The following is a 21,223-nucleotide window of genomic DNA, read 5'->3' as shown; positions in this document are numbered from 1 at the left end:
TTCTCTGTGAAATATCAAAAAAAAAATTATCTCAAAACCCACTGAAATCGCTGATTGCCATCAATCTATAATAATGCAAGAGTTCTATTATGGTCACTTTGAGAGATTTTGAAGTTATACACGGTGCAACTGATTACAGTGGGTGACGATTCTTTGTCATTGTTAATTGTGAAGAAAAAAAAAATGAACTTATCATTAACTTACTACATGTTGAAGCCAAGGTAAAGCTACAGTTTACTACATGTTGAGGCCAAGTTAAAGCTACAGTATTATATGTACAAAAAAGATTCTCTTGGAAGTCTTATTTCATTGTGGTAATGACGGCCTGTTATGATGTAAAGTTTGGACACAACTTTTTCGTGTTAAACCTCCAGTAAAACAAGTCCTTTATATTTCACATTTTGGAAAAAAATATCATGAAGTAAATTAAAGCATCAAAGTAATACAGAAATCAGTATGTTGGCTAACAACTGCGAAAAAAATTAATCATGCAAAGTTCAAGAGTGTTTTCCTTTGTCAAAGGATATAGCAATTTCACCATAAAACCTAGAACCAATTCAATTGTCTTTATGACAGTTGATGACACAGATAGAGGTATTTGGGTGAAATGTTTAGATTGCTAAGAGAAATACATTTTGAAGCGGAAGAACACCAGCTTCTAAAACTAATGATCAAGAACATTAAATTATCACAAGACCATTATATGCTGTGCTCGTGCAATATACTTGTATGAGAATTTCAGCGTTCCTTGTCACACATACTTTCATTTGAGAGGTTATTCATCCACAGCGCCATCTTCTTCTTCTTCTGTATGAATTGAACTCACAGTGACATCATCGTCGTCGTCATCATCACCACCAACAGGACTGCTTGGTTTGTCTTTTGAAGAGGCTGACTGACTGGCTGCACCACTGAATGAATCAGAGTAATTGTACTTGTCATCGAAGTCATCATCATCGCTGTCACTGTCACCGTAGTCCTTTACAGTCGATGCTTTTCCTCCACTCTTCCTGAGAATAAAGTCTTCTTCAACTCCAGCATCCTTCAGTGCCTGCTGGTATTTCTTCTCTGCCTGTCTCTTAGCATTGGTCTGTGATACAAAAAGAAAGTAAAGCACATTTAACACTCAGCATTGTACACTAAGAATCTACTGACAAAGAATACACAAATAAAATGCATATGAGGCTGATTCAACTTATAAGATAAGCTCTCTTTGGTATATATACATATACCAAATGTGAGCTAAAAATACAAAGTACTAGTATTTATGATATTCTTGTCTATAGTAAACACTAGTAAGTTGAAATTATAGACCCTAAACTCAATGGTTAACCAGCAACCATGGTAATAATGATCATTACAAAATCTGCTTACATAGCGATCATTAGCTTCATCACATTAGTGAAATTAATATCACATTAATGAAATTGATAATGATATTTATGAAAGATAAAGATAAAAGTCCACTACAAATGGAATCAGTATTGCTTACTTCACAACAATTGATGAAAACTATGTGAAATGATCAATTTGAATTCAAGATTTAGGAGTATGCAAAGATATTTAACCGCAAATTTGGCACAATATACAACAGCTTGAAACGTCATTGTTAGCATAAATTTGAAGGACAAGGTCATTTAAAAAAATCACAAAATGAGAAGAGAATTAGGTAAAAAAATGTTTTTTACTGAAATAACCAGCTGTTATCCTTAAAAGAATTGTAATTGACAGCAGGAGCTTAAAATTAGCCAAAGAATACACACACACTTTAGAATATTATTCATTTGCTGTGGGCTCACTCCTGAGGTTATGAGCAAAGCTTCAGCAATGATTATGTAAACGACTGAACAGTTCGCGATAATACTAGAAATGACTTGAAAATGAAGTCTGTATATCAGTGGAAACTAATAAGATAACTTTTTGAATACACCGACTTAAGTTTGAAATTCACCATCTACTGTCATATTTTCTACTGGATCATAAATCAAGAATGTTAGAGTAGAGAACAGAGGTCCCTATTTAAGCTTACCTGTGATTCTCTCTCAAACAACAGTGGCTGACTTTCAATTCTTGCCATCATCTCTTGCAATTCTTGCTCATACTCCTCTTGACGGGATCGTTCTGATTGTCTACAAAAATTGAAGATCACAGGAGAAAGATAGAAGTGTTTATGAAATTACATTTAGTGTAGAGGTCAAGGTAACATCCAAACATAATTCATAAAGATATGTTCTACACATACAATGATATCTGATGTCAGAAGATTGAGCGCATGAGACATACTGCCCTCTATTGGCCATGATGAACGTCTTCTCTGGGATGTTGAATGTGACATCTTTTATGTAAGATACATCTGGATTTTGGTGTAATGCACACACTCTATATTTGAGAAACCTAATCAAACTAATTAACAGATTGCATTTCTAACCCTACTTGTGTTTTCTAGTTACATTCTTCTAGCAAAAATCAAAACTATACAACATTTGTTGTTGTTCTTGAGTGAATAAATACTTAACATTGAGAGTGTACATAAGTGAGACTCTAAGATGACAACCATCACACATCAGAGAAAACTGCATCATGGTTATATCCTGTTTCTCCAGACAAAAATCAGTTGTCTTTTACCATATGTATCTTTGAAAATAGCTGAAGAGTGAAGAATTGCTTTTGCATAGTCTCAATGACTAAGATTAAATACAAAATGGGAACAAACTGGCTTGAGATGGTAATGAATTTTGATGCCAGAATTGGCAAAAAATATTGCACAGTACAGAACATGACCACTAAGATCCCATGATGCACTGGAAAGATTTCTTCCCATTCCTAATATGTGTGTTGTACTATTGGAGGCCAATCATGTAATTTAGCACATACAATGATCTAATACATTTTAGAAAAGAATAAACTATGTTTGGAAGAATTCATCTTCTGCCAACTCACTTGAAATTCTTAATTTTCTCTCTGTTCGTAGATTTCAGAGATGATGACTGATCATTTGCACGCGCTTTCTCTGCAATATACTTCCTCATCTTTCTTTCTTTGAATCTCTTTATTCTTTCTTGCTCCAATTCCATTTTCTGCTTCTCCACCCTCTCTTCAAGGCTTTTCCTCACCATGCTTTCTCTGAGTTGAGCTGCCTGTGTCATCTTTGCAGGAATGGCGTCATCAGAAATATTGATAGACCCCCTTGGAGTTGGTGACATTGAACGGGTGCTAGTGAATGGCCACCGCTGCTCTTTTAACTTCTTTTCATCTTCTTCCATATCCTGTAGTATTTTATCCTTTCTGGTTCTGATGCGGGAAGTGCGCAGATTGAAAGGCTGGACTGCAGTGGCTTCCTTTTCGTACTTTTTCTTTGACATCTTCTTGTGGAATTTTTTGTACTGCTCATCATAATCAGGAATCTCATTATTCACGTTGGGTTTGAATTTGTGTTCTCTGGTGATGAAAGCCCTGTTTTCACGATCCTGAATGAGTCGGTGACGCAGCTTTCCATCGGTGTATTCCTTACCTCTAACCTGCATATTCTTCGGTAACTGTGATTGTCGCAACATTTCTTCTGCTCTCATTTTAATTCTAATCTTTCTATATTCTTCTTCCTCTTCCATTCTATCAGACACTGTTGGTGAATATACACACTTTGGCACAGGCTTTGCTTTAAAGTGTTTTGTTGGTTTTTTGTTTTCTGAGAGCGGTACAGACAAGGTGCGACGTTGTGCTTTCTTTCCTTCTTCCCTTTTTACAAAGTTGAATGGTTTCTCTAATGACCTCACCATTTCTTTACTCAGTTCTCTGTTTTGACGTCTCTTGACTTCCTGCTTTTCCATAAGCTCATCATAGAGTGGCACAAAAGTATGTGCAGGTGCCGGACTAGCCTTAAATTTCTTTTGGCATTCAGCTTCTTCAGCTTGTTGCTTCTCAAGCAGCTCTCTCTCGAGCTCAATTGCTGCTTTGGTCTTTTTCTTTACCCTGCCAGCATCCCTCAAAGTCATGCTGAACGGTTTAGGAATCGTTATTTTGGGAGACCACTCCTTTTTCAGACTTGACTGTGAAGATGATCTAGAGATGGTGCGTGGACGGGGCTGTGTTCGCGACCGTGGTGCATATTCATCAACTGAGAAACCATCCCACATGTCATCAATGACTCCAAGAGCTGATGAAGACCTCTCCCTTGCCGGTGCAGATGCCACACTTGCATTATCATCATCGTCATTCCCACTGTTGGCACTTGCATCCAGACTTGAGCTTGTGTTCCAGGTTATGTCTCTCCAGTCTTCACCTGAGTAGCTACCACTGCGACGGAGCTTGCCAGGAGAGGATCTTCGGGCTGGTGAGGTTGCCCATGCTTTCTTGGCAGATGGGGGCCTTGTTGTGTTTGTGGGCAGAGGTGGCTTTGACGACATATCTCTGACGCTGTCCTTTAAATGTGACCCTAACTTGTAGCTTTTCTGCAGGCCCTCTATATTTCTGTTAACTTCATCTATTTGCTCATCTATATGCTTTGTTTTGTGATGGTCAGCAAGATGAATAGTGTCACTTGGATAGCTCTCGTCTAATATTATCTTTTCACTGTAAAGACGCTCGACCATACTGAGGGTCTTCTGGTGCTCTCTTTTCAAAGTCTGCAATCTACGGTAAAATTCCTCGTCCGTAAGATTGGCAACATCATCAGTGAGGCATTCAATCATTCGATCGGTAGAATTTAAATTGAGAGTACGGGGTGAAGTCTGACCTGGTGGTTCTACCGCTATCACCTCGTCTACTTCTCTGTTGTCGGGATATTCGCCAGAGATCCCAAGTTCTCCTTTCCATGATGACCTTAGTGATGCTCCTCTTTCATCGAGCGTAGCAGCAAGTCGGGTCTTCGGGTTTACGGGGTTTTTGACATACGAGTTTGTTATAACGGACAAGGTATGCCCGGTTGCCATGTTGGATTGCTTTCAAACAACTCCAGTGCTTTGTCTCGTACAACGAAAGAGAAAAACTTACAGAGTTTATCGGTCAGAAATGTTTAGAAGCAATCGCAAGGATTCAAACTGTTATCAAAATAAGTATAAAAATTACAAATATACGTGGTTATTGTCTCTTTTTTGAGATCTCGTGGACAGAAAGTGGCGTTGCAACTTGCAGAACAAGTTCACGCAAGTTCTCTCTGCTGAAAGAGGTTTCCAGGCAAGTCTCGTGCTGTGCGAGTTTTTGGACTGCGAGACTCACTGCGAGAGTTCCCGCCATCTTGACAGATTCCTCCGTGAGCAACGTGAGTTGCAGAAACCTACGTGGGATAATCCGGGGCCATCTGCGATTCTGAATCGGCATAGCCGACTAATAAGACATAAACAAGTGCTCAAGTAACGCATCTTTAAGTATGCCGGAACTACAAGGCCGCCGGCCCGATCAGTACAAGGATAAAGAAAAGCCAACACTGGTCCGAGACAGCAATATCGTTGCAGCGAAAGGTATATCAACTTGTGTGATAGGCATGCAACAGACCGCATGATATTATAGATGAAAAAATAAGTTAGTACTTTAATTCTGCAAATTAAGCATCGTATGATTGCTTTTCAATTTTTTTTATCGAAAAGGCACGAGGTCGGAACGGTTTCGTTCAGGTATTATAATGAGAATGACAGTGACTGATCGCCAATTAATTAATAATTTGTGTACATCTCTGTCGATGTCATCGCCGAAATCACTTGCTCTGTCAGTGAGCACCAGATAACGCATTAATATGGACAAAAGATGTGCCAAGTTACGTCAACATGATAAACGTCTTTCAGCCGTTGCCGCCAATGTAAACCGTACCGAACAGTGCCCTCTTTTCACGATCTATGGTTCAACACCTGTCTCCGTGCTGTTGCCAAGAACATTCCAAAAATTACGCGTTAAAAAATTATCCTGACCAGTTTAATTTCTTTTTAAATGAAGAAATGCATGCAGCGGGAAATGCAGAGTAATTCCTTTGGTCAACTTGCCGAAAGGCATGGGATAGATAACAAGACCTGACACAAATTAGGTTCCCAGACACTTCGCACCAAAACCACTTCGCACCATACCATCTCGTCCCATACCATTTCGCACTAAAACCACTTCGCACCAAAACAACCTCGTACCAAAACCACTTCGCCCCAAAAGTCATGTCTCCAAACCACCTTGCCCGAAACTTATCGCTAACTGGTAAAGCTGAAAATAAGCACCTTTCGTCTGTCATCCAGGGACTGAAATCTTGAAAGTGTACGCATTTCGCGAAATTGACATCGTGCAATTCCGCGCAAGGCACCTGAGTTGTAGCATTTGCGTGTTTCTATTTTCTTATTCTATCACTTATGGTTTCATGCAACCATGATGCAAAAATAAATGGTTTGTGGTAGCCAAAATGTCTTAACACATTAATGCTTCCAAGTTGTAGGTAAAAACAACCTTATTATACGTCGTAACATCTGTTTCAGGACGAGTTTACGGTACTATACTTTGGTCGAAGTGGTTTTAGTACGATGTGGTACTTGGGGCGAAGTGGGGTCGGGCGAAGTAGTACTTGGGACGAGGTGGTTTTGGTACGAAATGGTTTGGGGACGAAGTTGTATGGGGCGAACTGGTTTTGGTGCGAAGTGTCTGGACCCCCACAAATTACCCCAATAGCAGGAGATATTCGATCATACACTGTCAGTCAGTAAACTATAGATGATTCGTCAATTCTGACTGTGCAAGGTGTGAACTGTAATGTTATTGGAAAAAAAAAACATTTGTTATAACCTAATGAAATGCAAATCGAAAACCTTGAATTTATTACTTGTTTATCCATATTCCACTCCATAATTTTGATGTATTTCTGAAAGGAAATAATCTCCTACCAAGTACCATTGAGCTGAAAAAAGGAGCCCCATGCAAGTACTAAGTAGACTAGTAAAATTGACACTTCTTTTTAGCTCAAATTTGATCCAACCTCATGGAATGATATTGATAAGACCTGTCAGGGAATGGGTATGAGAAGCTAGCTCATGAGCAAACTAAGGTAATGCAGCAGTCAATGTTGACCCCTGCCTGGCCTAGTGGTCACCATTGAGATGTGGAAATCAGTTTTATGAAGTCTACCAAATACCCCACACAGTGCAAGAAACTCCAGGAAATTCCCACCAAAAACAAGCAAAGTTGCCACAGTCCTCTGTGTGGTGTCCACAGGTCTATGAAGAAGATTAGAAACTCAAAAAACCAAGTAATTGCCCTTTTCGTCTCAGTTTTATAACAAATCCCATCATATCCCCCTTGTAGGATTACATTGACTGCTGCATATCCTATGCCCAGGATGATAGTGTAGTGGCAGTAATCTTGTGATTCAGGATGATGGAATACATTAAGACATGTATTGGCGTTTTAAATTTTTATAAATTGTTAAATTCTTAACTTAAAGATCTTGTTTGCTAGAGCAATAGAAGTTGAGGTTTGGATGCTAGCTGTGTACTTGCAAAAGCTTGAGAGGCCTGTGTAATGCAGATATTATTGATCATTAGAGTGATAGTCTTACACAGGGCTTGTGACAAGGATTGTCGTCCTGAAGTGAGGTATTGATATCTTTCACCACCAAACCCAGACTGAATATTGATGTACAATAATCGCCCACTAAAGGTAAATGAGGTATGCAAGACATCTTTTGATATCAAAAACTGAAAATATTACAATAGTTGCCAAAGATTTCCAATGTTCGCCTGATAAAATTCTTTATGCTCTAATTTCAGCTGTAGCAGATTCTGTGCGGACAAGTCTTGGACCAAGGGGTATGGATAAAATGGTACGTGTGCTGAAGTAAATTTTCCCAAATTTGTTGTACACAGTAATAAAGTGTCCAGTATTCTCCTTATTTGTATATGAAATATTTCTGAGCAGATTTATCTGAAATTTACCGGTGAAGTTACAAAAAATGTTTACCTGTAACATGAGAAAGTACAGGCCAACTTCTACAATTAAACCTATCAAAACTCTAATCTCCAAATTGAATATTGTTATTTCCTGTGTAATTTACTAATACATAAAATGAGCAGTGAAAGAGTCAAATAATATCATACCTTATACTTCATGCGTCAGAAATGATATCAAATAACCAAATTATTGCAATTTTACCCTGGAAAAAGTACATTTTTTGCACAAAAGAGATGAAATTATTTAGGGTGTTGTTTATCTGAGCCGTCATTTGCAAATTAAATTTTTTTTTTTGCATTAACCTCATCTTTGCAGATCCAGAGTCCCAATGGTGATGTTACAATTACAAATGATGGTGCAACCATTTTAAAGGAAATGCAGGTGGCTCATCCAGCTGCCAAAATGGTAAGGAACTTCAGATTTCAAAGCATTCAACTCATAAACTGTTGTGCTAAATTGCAGATTGTCTGTCAGCTCTCTGTTAATCCACTTTTACCAAGTTTTATTAATCATATATGGCCTGAAAAATTTAATTTTTATCCACTTGTCCCCGGACAAGTAGCCTCTATTTTTCTACTTGTCCGTAGCAGAAAATCACTGCCCTGAAAATTAAAACATAGGGCCAAGTCCCTGAAGCTACTATAGACATGGATACAAAATGAGTATTTCCTGACTGTATGAAATTATCTCACTAAGGTCATCCTAGGGACATGTAAACCAAACATTAAAGCTGTCTGACCAGCGGTTTTGAAAAAACAAGCGATTCAACAGTTGACAGAGCTCTGCTGTGTTATGTAGAGAATAACCTTTGTGACTGACACATGTATTGATGAAGAAGGTGGATATCTTTGATAGCTCATTTCAGGATGGCCTGACCAAAAATGGCAAAAAATTCTGTAAAAATACAGATTTGCATATTTCATCAGACTATATTAGTCTATAATAGCAAATAAACGAGAGTTAATTACATTCTAATTAAAGTAACAAGACTTGCTTAAATCAAGATTTACGTCATAATAAAACAGCAATTCTGTCAGGTTATAAAGAATCTTCAGCTGGTTATCTATATCTGTATTTTCATCCTATTAACCAAGCACATTTTAACTTTCAAATTAACATTGTAAGTAAGTTATGTTGAATAAGTTTAGACTGTAAGTACTCAGAGAAAGCACACTGAAGAGACAAATGTTTGTAACTTAAGAAGTTCAAGGTCATCAAAAGCATGATAAGGAATCATGTTACACTTTCATTGCACTGTTTACACAGATTGCATAATTGCTATAAATAGCACATGAGGAATCTTACAGCCCAGCTTTACCATAAAACCCTATCGCTTTACCATAAAAACCCTATCACTTTGACCACTCTTTTAATTGACCACTCTATTTTTCTCCTCAAAAGTAATCTTATTTTATCCTTACCAAGTCAACCATAAATGGAAATTAGAACTTTCTCTATCTCTATTTATTTGACCACCCTATCATGACAAACTATTATGAGCAATTTCTTTTAGATAACATAAATGGTGGTTCAGAATATATCAAAGTTGGGATTCAGGAAAGTTGCCTTTACATGTTTTAATCCTCCGAGATGGTAAGCATTTCACTATGAACTGTCAAAAAAGTTGAACGTTCTGATAATTCCACACTAAAATTAATTTGGCTTTGATGATTTCCAATTAATTCAATTATTTAAAATCATATTAATTATTTTTTTCTGGGTGAATTAATAGGGTTTATACAGTACAAGAATTACATACAATGTAAGTCAATTTTGACCAAAAATGACAAAAAAATTCCTTAAAAATACACATTTGCATATTTCATCACAATTTGAACATATACTAAGTTGGGTTATCCCTAGGGACCTGTATACCAAATAACAAAGCTGTCTGACCAGCGGTTATGAAGAAGAAGATTTTTTACCAAAAACACCTTTTTTGGCATTAATTTGTATATTTTCAACAATATCAAAAAATTAAAAAAATAGTTTCTCAAAATCACATTTTCATCTACACAACAAATATCAAATCAGTAGTACTGCAGTTCTCAAGATATTTGAGTGGACGGACGCCTCACAAACGGACATACATACATACATACATACATACATACATACAGACAGACAGACGCCGGACGGATACCCATCCCAATAGCTTCTATAGACTATAGTCTATAGTAGCTAAAAAATGATTCTGCTCTTACCCAGATTGTGGACCTCTCCTACAATGGTTTGTGACAAATTGGTGGTATTTACACTTAATAATTGTAAAAAAAGTACATTACCATAATGAAAATTATTTAATATGCTTTCGTCGTTTATGGGAATTCTTTCCAGTTACCGCATTAAGATGTGTTTAACAGTAATAAATATTAGTAAGATGTTTCATCACACTTATGACTACAAAAGCAGAAGTGATTGAAGACAATAGTCTACTGCAGACATTTATCATGGTTTTTTCATTACTGCTGTAAAGTTCACTTCATTTTTATAATTGCCTAAATGATTGATACTTTTTCATTGAAATTGCAAAAAAAAGAGGTTGAAAACACTAAATATCTGAGAGGAACTCCTTTCTCTTCATAATACATGTAGCAATAGCAACTTGCCATACCACGGCTTTGACAAGCTAGGTGGCTTTTGTTAAGATCCGCTACAATCAAGATAGGGGGTCTTGACCATATAAGTAATTCAGCATGGTGACCTACAAAGCTTGCGCGTACGATCGAAGAGTGGCATGAGAGACTCCTTCTGGAGAAATTTCTGACTGCAAAATACTACTTTGAAAGACAGGGATATAGTCGCTTCATCAAAATTTTGGAGTTACTGATATTTTTAGGTAAAGTTGTGAGCTTCCATCACACCACATAGTGCCGTTTGGTGCTCCGTGCAGTGTGGCTAGAAATTTCATTCTCCGTACACACTGTGTACATTCTAGCAGGTTAGTTGGTAGAGTAACCGTGGTTGTCAATAAAGTTTGCTTCACTGTTTCACTGTCCAAATTGTTTGGTGAAAAGTTAGTTGTTCTATTTAAAATGATCTAGGCTTCCACTTCAAACGTCATTGTCTGGTTATTATCATTTTACATGTAAATTGAGTGGAGAAGTACTTGGCCCGGCATTTGCCCCAGGGTCCAGTGGCTAGTGGACGCACATCGACTTGATTATACCATGAATCGCAAACTGTAACAGAGTAACTGAATTTTCTTTAGTGTTTCCGTTGAGATTTGAGTGCGTTCGAGTGACCCATGTCTGGTAATATTTGGGGACATTCTTTCTAATTTGCATCAAAAGACAAAAGAACGCACTCTCGGCAAAACACTGAGTTGACTCTGAACTTTCTGCCCGCGGGCAAGTGAGGGCTAGTTTTGCGCTAGTCCGTATTAGAAATCAGTCTGTCCCGGGCATCGGCTAGCGTAATTTCAGCCCTGCATATATGCCCTGCTCAAGAAATCTGAAAAATTATTAGGAGATTATGTTCACGACCATCTGCAATATTTAAATATTTCTGAAATAACCATCCATGTAAAGAGGATATCTGATAACAGACATTGGAAAATGTTAAACATTTTGCAGTATTTCAAGTTATGTCCAGTTAGCATGAATATCAATCCTTATGAGAAGTTGGATAAAAATGCACTGTCCTGCAAAATGCAGATCCAATGTTTAAATTGGGCCGTTCTATTTCCCCAATTTACATCCAGACAGCAAATTATCACCATTTTATGTTGACATTGCTATCACGATTGTTCATTTCATAATCAGCCACACTTTGTTTCTATTTTTAGCTCATATTTGGTTTTGTATATTAATACCAAAAAGAGCTTATATGATGAGTCTGTGGCGTCTGTATGTCTGTATGTTTGTGGATATGTATGTGCGGATGTATGTCCGTCACACACAAAGGCTCCCATACCTGCCAAAGCTACCATCTCAGTATTTGGTGTATAGGTAGATGCAGGGGTTGAGATGTGAATTTGTTCAAATGAACACGTCAGTGTCAAAAATGTGCAAATGAGGTAAGAAAAAGGGAAATCCTGCAAATGTGCAGGAGTGATGGCATGCCAGTGACTTGAAACAGGCAAACTCCACTGACCTTGAGTCATTTCCTGTCATTTTTTATGAACTGTTACATATTAACAGACCTGCTCAAACCATAGACAGTAGAGGGGGGAAGACCGTCTATGCTCAAACTAAGAGGGGCTAGCTGCCTTTCTGCTATGCATGTTGCTAAAGTTGACCTCCAGTACCTAAAGTTTCAGACCTTATTTACTTTTGTCATTCTTGTTTTTCTGGTTTAAATATTTCTTGTTGTTTTTCTGGTTGTACTGTGCAGAAATCATTGTCATAACATCAACGTAGAATTTTCCTGCACTGAACAGATAGAAACAACATTTATTGTTGATCTTTGGTACCCATACTGGTATACACCAATTCTGATCAAATTTGAGCGACACCATATAATTGTGGTATTTTTGTAAACTTTTGGTCATGGCCCATACAGCAAGGTTTTACTCAGTAGAAAATGTCAACCATAAACAATATCAGGATTGAAAATGTTGCATGTTATAAATGTAAAATTTTGCATATACACCTGAGTGAGTAGACATGCTGTCAAAGGTGTTTTCAAAGATAACTCTTTGTGTTGACGTAATCAAATCATGTGTAGACTGTCGACAGTCATTTAAGCCAGTTTTGTCACTGCAGTAACACTGGACACAGCTTAGTCAAGGGCCGATAATACGCTTGCGAAACCCCACCCCATCCCCTTATGTGCTATAAACTATACCAATAATAGAAAAGAAAAGGCACAAGGGACTGCCGACAGTCTAAATCTTGTGCAGACATCTGTAAAATGTTTCCCTCTTAATGATACTTACAATTATTGGTTGGTAAGTGGAAAGAATCAAGAAATTAAACATGTGAATGGTGTTGCTATACTGAACCTTGACAAATTAGATTCAAAATGCTTGAGGAAATTGTCTGAAAAATTGCACTGGAACTGATGAAAAAGTTCATGGTGTCGGATATTGTTGATGACTTTGTCAGAAAATCAAAGTTTTGAATCACTTTCAGAGTTCGCGTTTACGCAAAAATCGTGCGTATTTACGCATTGAAATTGACTCTCTACGCATTTTTTTCATTGTTATGCGTTTTCTATACGCAAAGGATAACACCGAAAGCACTCCCCACGACTGAGCTTAGGCGACACCAGACGAAATTTGGTTGCAACACATTTCTGTCAATCACTCATTTGTGTGGAAAGTTTCTGATTCTCTGGGCGTTGTCTGAAAAATCGGCATCGTAGTTCATACGTTATCACGTTAGGCACGTTATCTTGTCAGCTGTGCCTATGAATTACGTTGCTAATTTTCAGGCGAGCGATAGTTTCTGAAACTTATGACACAAAGTGTGATTGACAGAAATGTTGCGACAAATTATATAAATGCCAACCGTGCACGATCATCGCGTCTCGCTGTTCCCAAATTTTGATCAAGCACATATGCAGCATGGCGTCTAAGCAGACAAATCTGTTTTCTTTCAACTTTGCTCTACGAGTCCCTGAAAAAAATGATTCATCGGTAGAGCTCGTCGGAATCCCAATAAATTTTGAACACTGCAGAAGTGTCTGGATAAGCTGCCATAACTCTAACTTTTGGGTTACCCGATGTGTTTTGACGGTCGCATGTATACCCTTCGCCGTTACGTTTCAAGATTGTTCAAGTTATTCGTTAAACTGTTTTCATTAAAATAATGTTACATCGTAAAATCCGAATATGTAGTGTAGGTTTATTCAACGGCACATTGTATTTTGCAGTCAGTTTTTTCATCAATCGAGTGCGGAAGTAAAATTACGCACTCAATCCAGCCAATACGCAATTTTAGCAGACTAATGCGTATGCCGTACGCGAGGAGAAAAAAGTCACCGCGAACACTGACTTTCACTTTTTTTCTCTAGTTTGTAGAACTTTCCAAGGCCCAGGATGTTGAAGCTGGAGATGGCACAACGTCTGTTGTAGTAATTGCTGGTAGCCTCCTAGATGCCAGTTCAAAACTTTTAGCAAAAGGTGAGCCAGAAGGACAATACTTACTGAGACATAAAGTGAAATTTGCAGATATAAATCACCATAGCAATGTGCAGATGATGTACTTAACAATCCAACTCTGACAAACATCTGAGGAAAGTTTTTCAAAGGAACCTCTGATGCACATACCTATTATGTATTAATACTTCACCAATAATGGCTATGCTGTAATTCTTATTTCACAGGAGTATATTTGATGGGTGTAGAAAGCGAAATTTTCACTTCCATGCATATTTCAAATCTGAGCAAGAGAGAAAATTTTAAATGTTCCTCTTACTAGCTCATGGGAACTTATATAAAGATATCTTTGCAATTACAGTATAATTTATTATGCAACTTTTCACTTTTATTAAACCTTGCATCTTCAATTTTCATGTTGCCACTGATTACCCAGGATGCAATTATTTTTCAAATTTCAGGAATTCACCCGACAATAATTTCAGAATCATTTCAAAAGGCTTCTACTAAAGCTGTTGAAATTTTAGAGGGAATGTCAGTACCTTTAGACTTGAGCAACAGGGAAGCCCTGATTCAGAGTGCAGCGACATCTCTGTGTTCAAAAGTAAGTACCCAAGTATTAGTGTTATGTGATAGTTCTCCAAGCTCAAAAGCATGTTACATAGATCTTGTGAGAAATTTGATGATAGGAGTTTTATCAATGAAGAGAGTCCATATCACCAGATGGAAAAATGGAATTGGCTTCATATTTATTTGAAACCCACAAACTTGAGTTTTGTAGTGCTTCAGTACATGAGAAATGACTTTAAGCTGATTATCTGTGTTCATCATTTGATTTTAATAGAAATAGTTGGCCATACACACTACTTGATCAGAATTGCTTCCTAATATTGACATAAAGTCGCTCCAACCTAATCTCCAAAGTCCTTGATTTGAAAAATGTCTATACCCCTGGTTGAAAAAAATCACCGGTAGTTAACAAATTTCACAACAGACTTTGATAGGATGGCTTCCAAGCAAAATGTTAATCACTAGAGATTGGTGGTAAAGTACGACGTGTGTGCACATGATGTAGAACCAAAGATCCAACTCCTACCACCCAAGCTGGTGAATGAGGAGCCAACAGTTCAGTGGAACTCCTGATGCATACCAAGTCCCCTTTTACACATCTCAAGATTTAGTATGAAACACACCAAAACAAGTTGTTCTGTGATGTCCTTTTCTCAAGTCAAGTACTGGTTGAATTAGGTGTATTGGTAATTCATCACTGACACTTGTATCATTCTGTTACAGGTTGTATCACAACATTCCGGTTTGTTAGCACCAATTGCAGTTGATGCTGTACTTAAAGTTATAGACCCAGCAACTGCAGACAATGTAGACCTCAGAGATATCAAGATAATTAAAAAACTTGGGTAAGCCACCATTATGTGTTTACAGAAGAGAAATAAGGTTTTGGACAGTATAGATTTTGCATTTGATATTAACATAGATAAATTCATAAGAACCAGCGACACATGGAATTAACATTCCAGCATAATTGAATAAATAAGGGGTTTAAAGGCTTAGTAGATGTAATTTTTCTGTACCACATTTTCTTGTTCTACTCCCAAAAGTATGTTGAGATGCAAAGTATTCAGCTCGTCAACTAAGCCTAGGACATATGTCAACTGTATTGTTATTGTTGACAAGTGAATTTTGGTCCAGACTGGAATTCAAATGTACACAAAAACTGCATTTTGCATGTATAGATGTGTTAGCAGGTTATATAGTATTGCAGCATGCAATGGGGAATAGAACAAGAACTTGCCAGTGAAATACAAAACAAAAATAGTGACAAATCATTGAAAGTTATAGCTACTTGCCTTTGAAGTCTGTGAAGAATTTAATGTACGGTTTTTTTGTTTTTGTTTACATGCAGAGGCACCATTGAAGATACAGAACTAGTGGATGGAGTTGTATTCACTCAGAAGTTGGCTGGTGCCGCCTTGCATAAGATTGAAAAGGCCAAAATAGGACTGATTCAATTCTGTCTGTCACCCCCAAAAACTGATGTGAGTCCGTTACTCCTGTTTGATGTTATATGTCTTTCATAGTTTGTCTCAATCTTATATTGCTAGATTACATTTTCTCATGATTGTTTTCATGTAATTTAACAGTATTATGTTAAGCTAATTGTTTCACAAGTCCAAACAATTTACTGTTCATACTCTCAATTAATGTTTAGCATTAAAGGTAAACAGTACATGGTCAAAGGGGCTTTCCTTGGTATTCAAAATGCCCATGTGAGGAGCAGCCACCCGCTCAAAATCTGTGATTGGTTAGATTTTCTCTTTCCATGGTAACTGTGGCAAAATTGGAACAGGTGACAGTACACCTTTAAGTACACTGCAGATACTAACAGATATTATCCTATGCTCATCTTTTCACACCATTTTGTATCTAGTTGTGCTCCTTTTGCATTGCAGATGGAAAATCAAGTAGTTGTATCAGATTATGCACAAATGGACAGAGTGTTACGGGAAGAGAGACAATACATCTTAAATCTAGTAAAACAAATTAAAAAAGCTGGTTGCAATGTCTTACTCATCCAGAAGTCAGTATTGAGGTAGGTGCCTTATACCTTGTCCCATGCCTTTGTTTGCAATCAAGCTGACCCCTCCCTCCCGGCCAACCTAACTTTTTTCCAAGTGTGGGATTGTACTTTCCATAGAATTATTTAAGCTGTTCACCCCAGTTCCTAATAAACTGGTCTTCAATCTCCATTTAGTTTGGCACAAACCATAAGGTGAAGGGGTTGATAGGTGTTCTAGGCAAGTTGAATCTTGTTGAACAACAATCTATGCCCCCAGGCACCCCCAAAAATATTGCACATTGTGTACACGCTAACCTTCTTCTCAGTGGGTTACAGTTCACAGTTACGAAATTAAATTCATTTGTGTGTGTGTGGCCAGTTTTCAATGGACTTAAAAATCCATATTATTTCCCACTAAGTCCTCCTAATGTGATAAGTTGTCTGTTCAACACTCATCCATTGTTTGAGTATGACACTGTCTATTGTCAGCCATGTCGAATATGCACATGTGATTTGGATATATCATAGGCAGAAAACATACATGCAGCAAAATTTATGTCATTACAAAAGACAGCTTAAAGGCACCCTTCTCTATCCCAGGTTCTCGCATTAGTGAATGTGTCAATAGCCTTATTAACAGTTTGTCATTCTTTTGTTTTCCATCGAATATTTCATCAAGTACATAATATTTATATTAGATAAATCTTATAATTGAGTGGGGCTTTAACAGTCAACTGATGAAGAAGTGTAATTTTGACGTTTTAAAGATAGAGATTTTGACTGCTGATGGTTGTGGTATCCGGCTAATTACATACAATCCAATAGACAAAGTGGGAGATGGCTGGAAAAGAAAGATACTGTTTGGCTTACTTTCAACTATACCATGTTAAATTTATTTTGTATTTGGATTTTGTATTTCACACATTTCTAGATCTTGTATTGTTTTTATCTTGAATGTAGAGATGCTGTTAATGATCTTGCTCTGCACTTCCTTGCTAAAATGAAGATTTTGGTCGTCAAGGACATTGAAAGGGATGAAATAGAATTCGTGTGCAAGGTCAGTCAGTCAGTGCAAGTTGTTGTCATACTGTATTGTTTTTGACTCAAGTTACATGTCCTATGATGACAAACAGGACTCCCTCTTCTGATCATAGTTGAGGATAAATCCAAACGAACCCAAAATTTGTCTGAGGACATATAGAGATTTTGTCAAATGTGAAACCTACAGCAACAATGTCAGAGCCAAATGAAAGGAGTGAAAATTATTTTATGACAGTGTAAAAGCAACGTAGTCATTGCATTACGGTAGTTGGATAACAGATAAGAAGATACTGGTCACTGTTCCTTTTCAGTTTATTTGATAGCGCTGTTTGTGCAATAATTAAAGAAAAACCCTTGAAATAGGATATGGGGATGTACTTGTTCCAACTAAACTGTTGTTCATTAAATTCTGTTGCAGAGCCTTGGATGTCGTCCAATTGCTAGTATTGATCATTTCTTACCAGAGTATCTAGCCACAGCTGAACTTGTTGAAGAAGTGTCAGCAGGAACTGGCAAAATAGTCAAGGTACGGCCCTATAAAAGTGTTGTCCTGGAAATGCCAAAAAGCAACGTAGCAAAAACCCACTGTAGTTTTATCGTGAAACTATGCTGATGACAAAAAGTTCCCCTTTTCCATACTCATATGAAGGCATAAGAAATCATTGTGGTATCTGATGACGTCATGATTCACGCTTTACTTCCACCAATTGAAGCATTATACAGTTCATTTGGCTTTGAGATTTGTGTTTCCGAGTACCTGAACTTATTTCCCATCCCATATGCATGATGACTCACGGCCACCCATCTTTTACATTTGCTGTTGATCACATATTTCAGTAAAGTGCAAGAGGTGAAAGTACTTAGACACCAGTAACAATGGTGTCCTGTTGTTGTGTTTTCCAAGTTTTTCTTTGCATACAGAATAGTAAGGCATATTAACCAGGCAACATTTTAACCATGAATATCTCGAAATGTTAGCAATGGTTGTATCCATGCATCTATGTATTTTTTGTATTCAAGGCAAGTTCACTATGACTCTTATCGACAGACTACTGCTTCATGGAAATTGATGGCGGGCTTACTAGTGGCTGTGTCTAAGTCACACCATATTTCTCAAAAGCCTGGATTTGCCAAGGTCACCCATTGTTCTTGTCAAGAATGTAGCACTTCCCATTTTTGTTGTTGTACATTTATTTACATCAGTGTTGTGTGCATTTTGTGTAATATTGTTCATTCTCTTTGACAGATGACCGGAGCAGCAAACGCAGGCAAGACGGTGTCGGTTCTCGTCAGGGGTTCCAACAAACTTGTCATTGAAGAGGCTGACAGATCAATTCATGATGCCTTGTGTGTCATTAGATGTCTGGTCAAAAAGAAGTGAGTCTGCATCTACTTGCATATGCATGTACATGTACTTTCATGTGGGTGTGTTTTTGTGAAACTTTGAGCTAACTGAAACTTGTCCTAAAATGTAGCATTCCATTTGAAACCATAGGGTACTGTCATATGTCCGTGTTTACACTGACCATCAGCAGATGTTACTGGAGAAGATAGTAATTTGGGCCACCAACGATTACATTGATGTAATGTGATAATCAATGTATGCGCCATCCCTACAGAACGTGACATAAAGTGTCCATCCGTATAGCAAAAATGATGACTATGACAGTTCTGTTTATAATCAAGAATGGTTGAGGGCCTCATATACGGAGCACAGCATATCAACTCAAATTTAATCATCACATTTATTACACAGAGCTTTGATTGCTGGGGGCGGTGCACCAGAAATTGAAGTAGCTCTACGCCTGATGGAGTATGCTAGGTCATTGACTGGAATGGAAGGCTACTGCTTCAGAGCATTTGCAGAAGCGATGGAAGTTGTACCTTCAACCTTAGCTGAAAATGCTGGTCTGAACCCAATATCTGTGGTGACAGAACTACGTAATAGACATGCACAAGGTGAAAAGACAGCTGGGATCAATGTGAGGAAGGTTAGTGGACAGTCACTCTGTTCATACACCAAAATTTATCTTGCTGAATAATGGTTGATTCTTCCAGTAGCCGTACCTGGTTGAAATGGTTGTACCATCTGATGATGACATACAGGTCTCCCTCTTCTGATCTTGTTGAGGATAAAACCTTAACGAACCCAAAATTTTTTCTGAAGAGTACAGCCATTTCACCATTTTGCAATGAATCCCATATTGCTATGAACTTGAATTCACATCAAAAAGTTCATGTATGTTTGGTTTGGCTTACTCCACAGGGTTGTATCACAAACATTCTTGAAGAGAATGTTGTCCAGCCATTGTTGGTGTCCACAAGTTGTATTGAGCTCGCCTCTGAATGTGTTAGAAGTATCATGAAGATTGATGATATAGTAAGTTTTTCATCTCGTATACAACTGTACATAATCCTGTCGGCCACATTGTAGAATTTGCTTCTCTGCTCTTTGCTGTGAATGCCAAGGGATGGCAAGTACTTCCCATCTAAATCTCCTTAACTATTCAACTAACCATTGGAAGGGCAGAGCAGAATGTATGAATATCTAGAGGCATGCTGAAAAAACACAGAAATGAAACAAGTGTAACATGCAATGATTAATGATCATGTTTTTTGTAATTTCTTCACAGGTGGCAACCATGGGAAGATAAGACAACAAAAATGTTAGTCGGATCCTAACCAGTATGTAGTGTACCAGCTGTGTCATCAATTGAAATTCAGTCTAGTGTAACCAGCCGTCTTGTCAAGTTGCAATGCTCAGTGCACCCACTGTTGTTTTGTCAATTGAAATGCAAAACAAAGTTGACCAATACTGTCCAGTGCAATGCTTTTGCATGTGGAGACTTACAACATACAGGGCAAGGGTAAAAAAATCCATTCACAGTGAAGTTAACATATTTATAGTGGAATACATTATGATGCCCGAAGGCTGTGGTCTGAGACGTCATTCAGTCAACCAGGTCCTGTCTTCTTGATGTATTTGTCTGGCTCGTCAAACTTAGAAGTTTTATTATTGTCTCTTTATTTGCAGTTTTGTGTATAAAATGTAATAAATCTTTTCATTTACCAAGAGTGTGTTTGATGTTTGTTATTTGGAGACCAGCTCTACTTAACTCCTCCACCAAAGGCTTTGAGTTTCTCGTGTGGAAATGATGGATGATAATAGCCATGTGAATGTAAACATTTGTCCAGTGTTCAGCAATTCAAAGAGTACGGGAGTGTGTCATTGTAAGGGTGTGGTATCCTGTGGTTGACCAAGTGTGCCATCGCTTTACCCAGTATCTCTTCCAATGAGAACATTCATATTGTGGATTTATGAAGTATGTCAGTTCAAATTGAGTCTGCTACTACATCTTTGGTTAAAAATTCTGCCATCCAAGTATCTTCAGAGTTTTTTGTGGTTGATAATTATGGCAAAGTAAGGTTGATTACATTGTACTGTAAGCCGGTTTCAGAGTTTTGGAAGATGGAATACACTACATGGACACTAAGATATCCCATGATTCAATCTGATTTTTACCCAACTTCAAGCAGCAAATCTTTACACTGAACAGAATTTTTTTTTCCCAGAAGACTAACATAGTTTCTTCCTTAATGCCATATTTTATTATGAAAAATTTCTGCTCAATGGAGGCTCAATTTTGCTAAAT

General features: G+C 37.6%; 2 protein-coding genes across 2 annotated transcripts; one reads left to right on the top strand and one right to left on the bottom strand.

The window, feature by feature from the left end:
- Positions 1–58: 58 nt before the first annotated feature.
- On the bottom strand, positions 59–5,151 carry LOC139149191 (protein FAM161B-like). Its single transcript, XM_070720760.1, has 3 exons — positions 2,941–5,151; positions 2,030–2,129; positions 59–1,090 (listed from the first exon to the last, which is right to left on the bottom strand). Exons 1-3 carry the CDS (start codon positions 4,926–4,928, stop codon positions 776–778), a joined length of 2,403 nt encoding a protein of 800 aa, XP_070576861.1. The 5' UTR covers positions 4,929–5,151; the 3' UTR covers positions 59–775.
- Positions 5,152–5,157: 6 nt separating this feature from the next.
- LOC139149192 (T-complex protein 1 subunit delta-like) lies at positions 5,158–20,645 on the top strand. Its single transcript, XM_070720761.1, has 14 exons — positions 5,158–5,456; positions 7,731–7,783; positions 8,227–8,316; positions 13,870–13,978; positions 14,416–14,558; positions 15,248–15,369; positions 15,876–16,008; positions 16,423–16,562; positions 17,490–17,586; positions 17,989–18,096; positions 18,817–18,947; positions 19,327–19,561; positions 19,837–19,950; positions 20,204–20,645. Exons 1-14 carry the CDS (start codon positions 5,366–5,368, stop codon positions 20,222–20,224), a joined length of 1,587 nt encoding a protein of 528 aa, XP_070576862.1. The 5' UTR covers positions 5,158–5,365; the 3' UTR covers positions 20,225–20,645.
- The last annotated feature ends 578 nt before the right edge of the window (positions 20,646–21,223 follow it).

Source organism: Ptychodera flava, chromosome 14 (assembly GCF_041260155.1).
Source record: "Ptychodera flava strain L36383 chromosome 14, AS_Pfla_20210202, whole genome shotgun sequence".
NCBI classification, from domain to species: Eukaryota; Metazoa; Hemichordata; class Enteropneusta; family Ptychoderidae; genus Ptychodera; species Ptychodera flava.
Note: the sequence above shows the minus strand (reverse complement) of the source record. Positions and strands in the feature narration are given on the sequence as shown.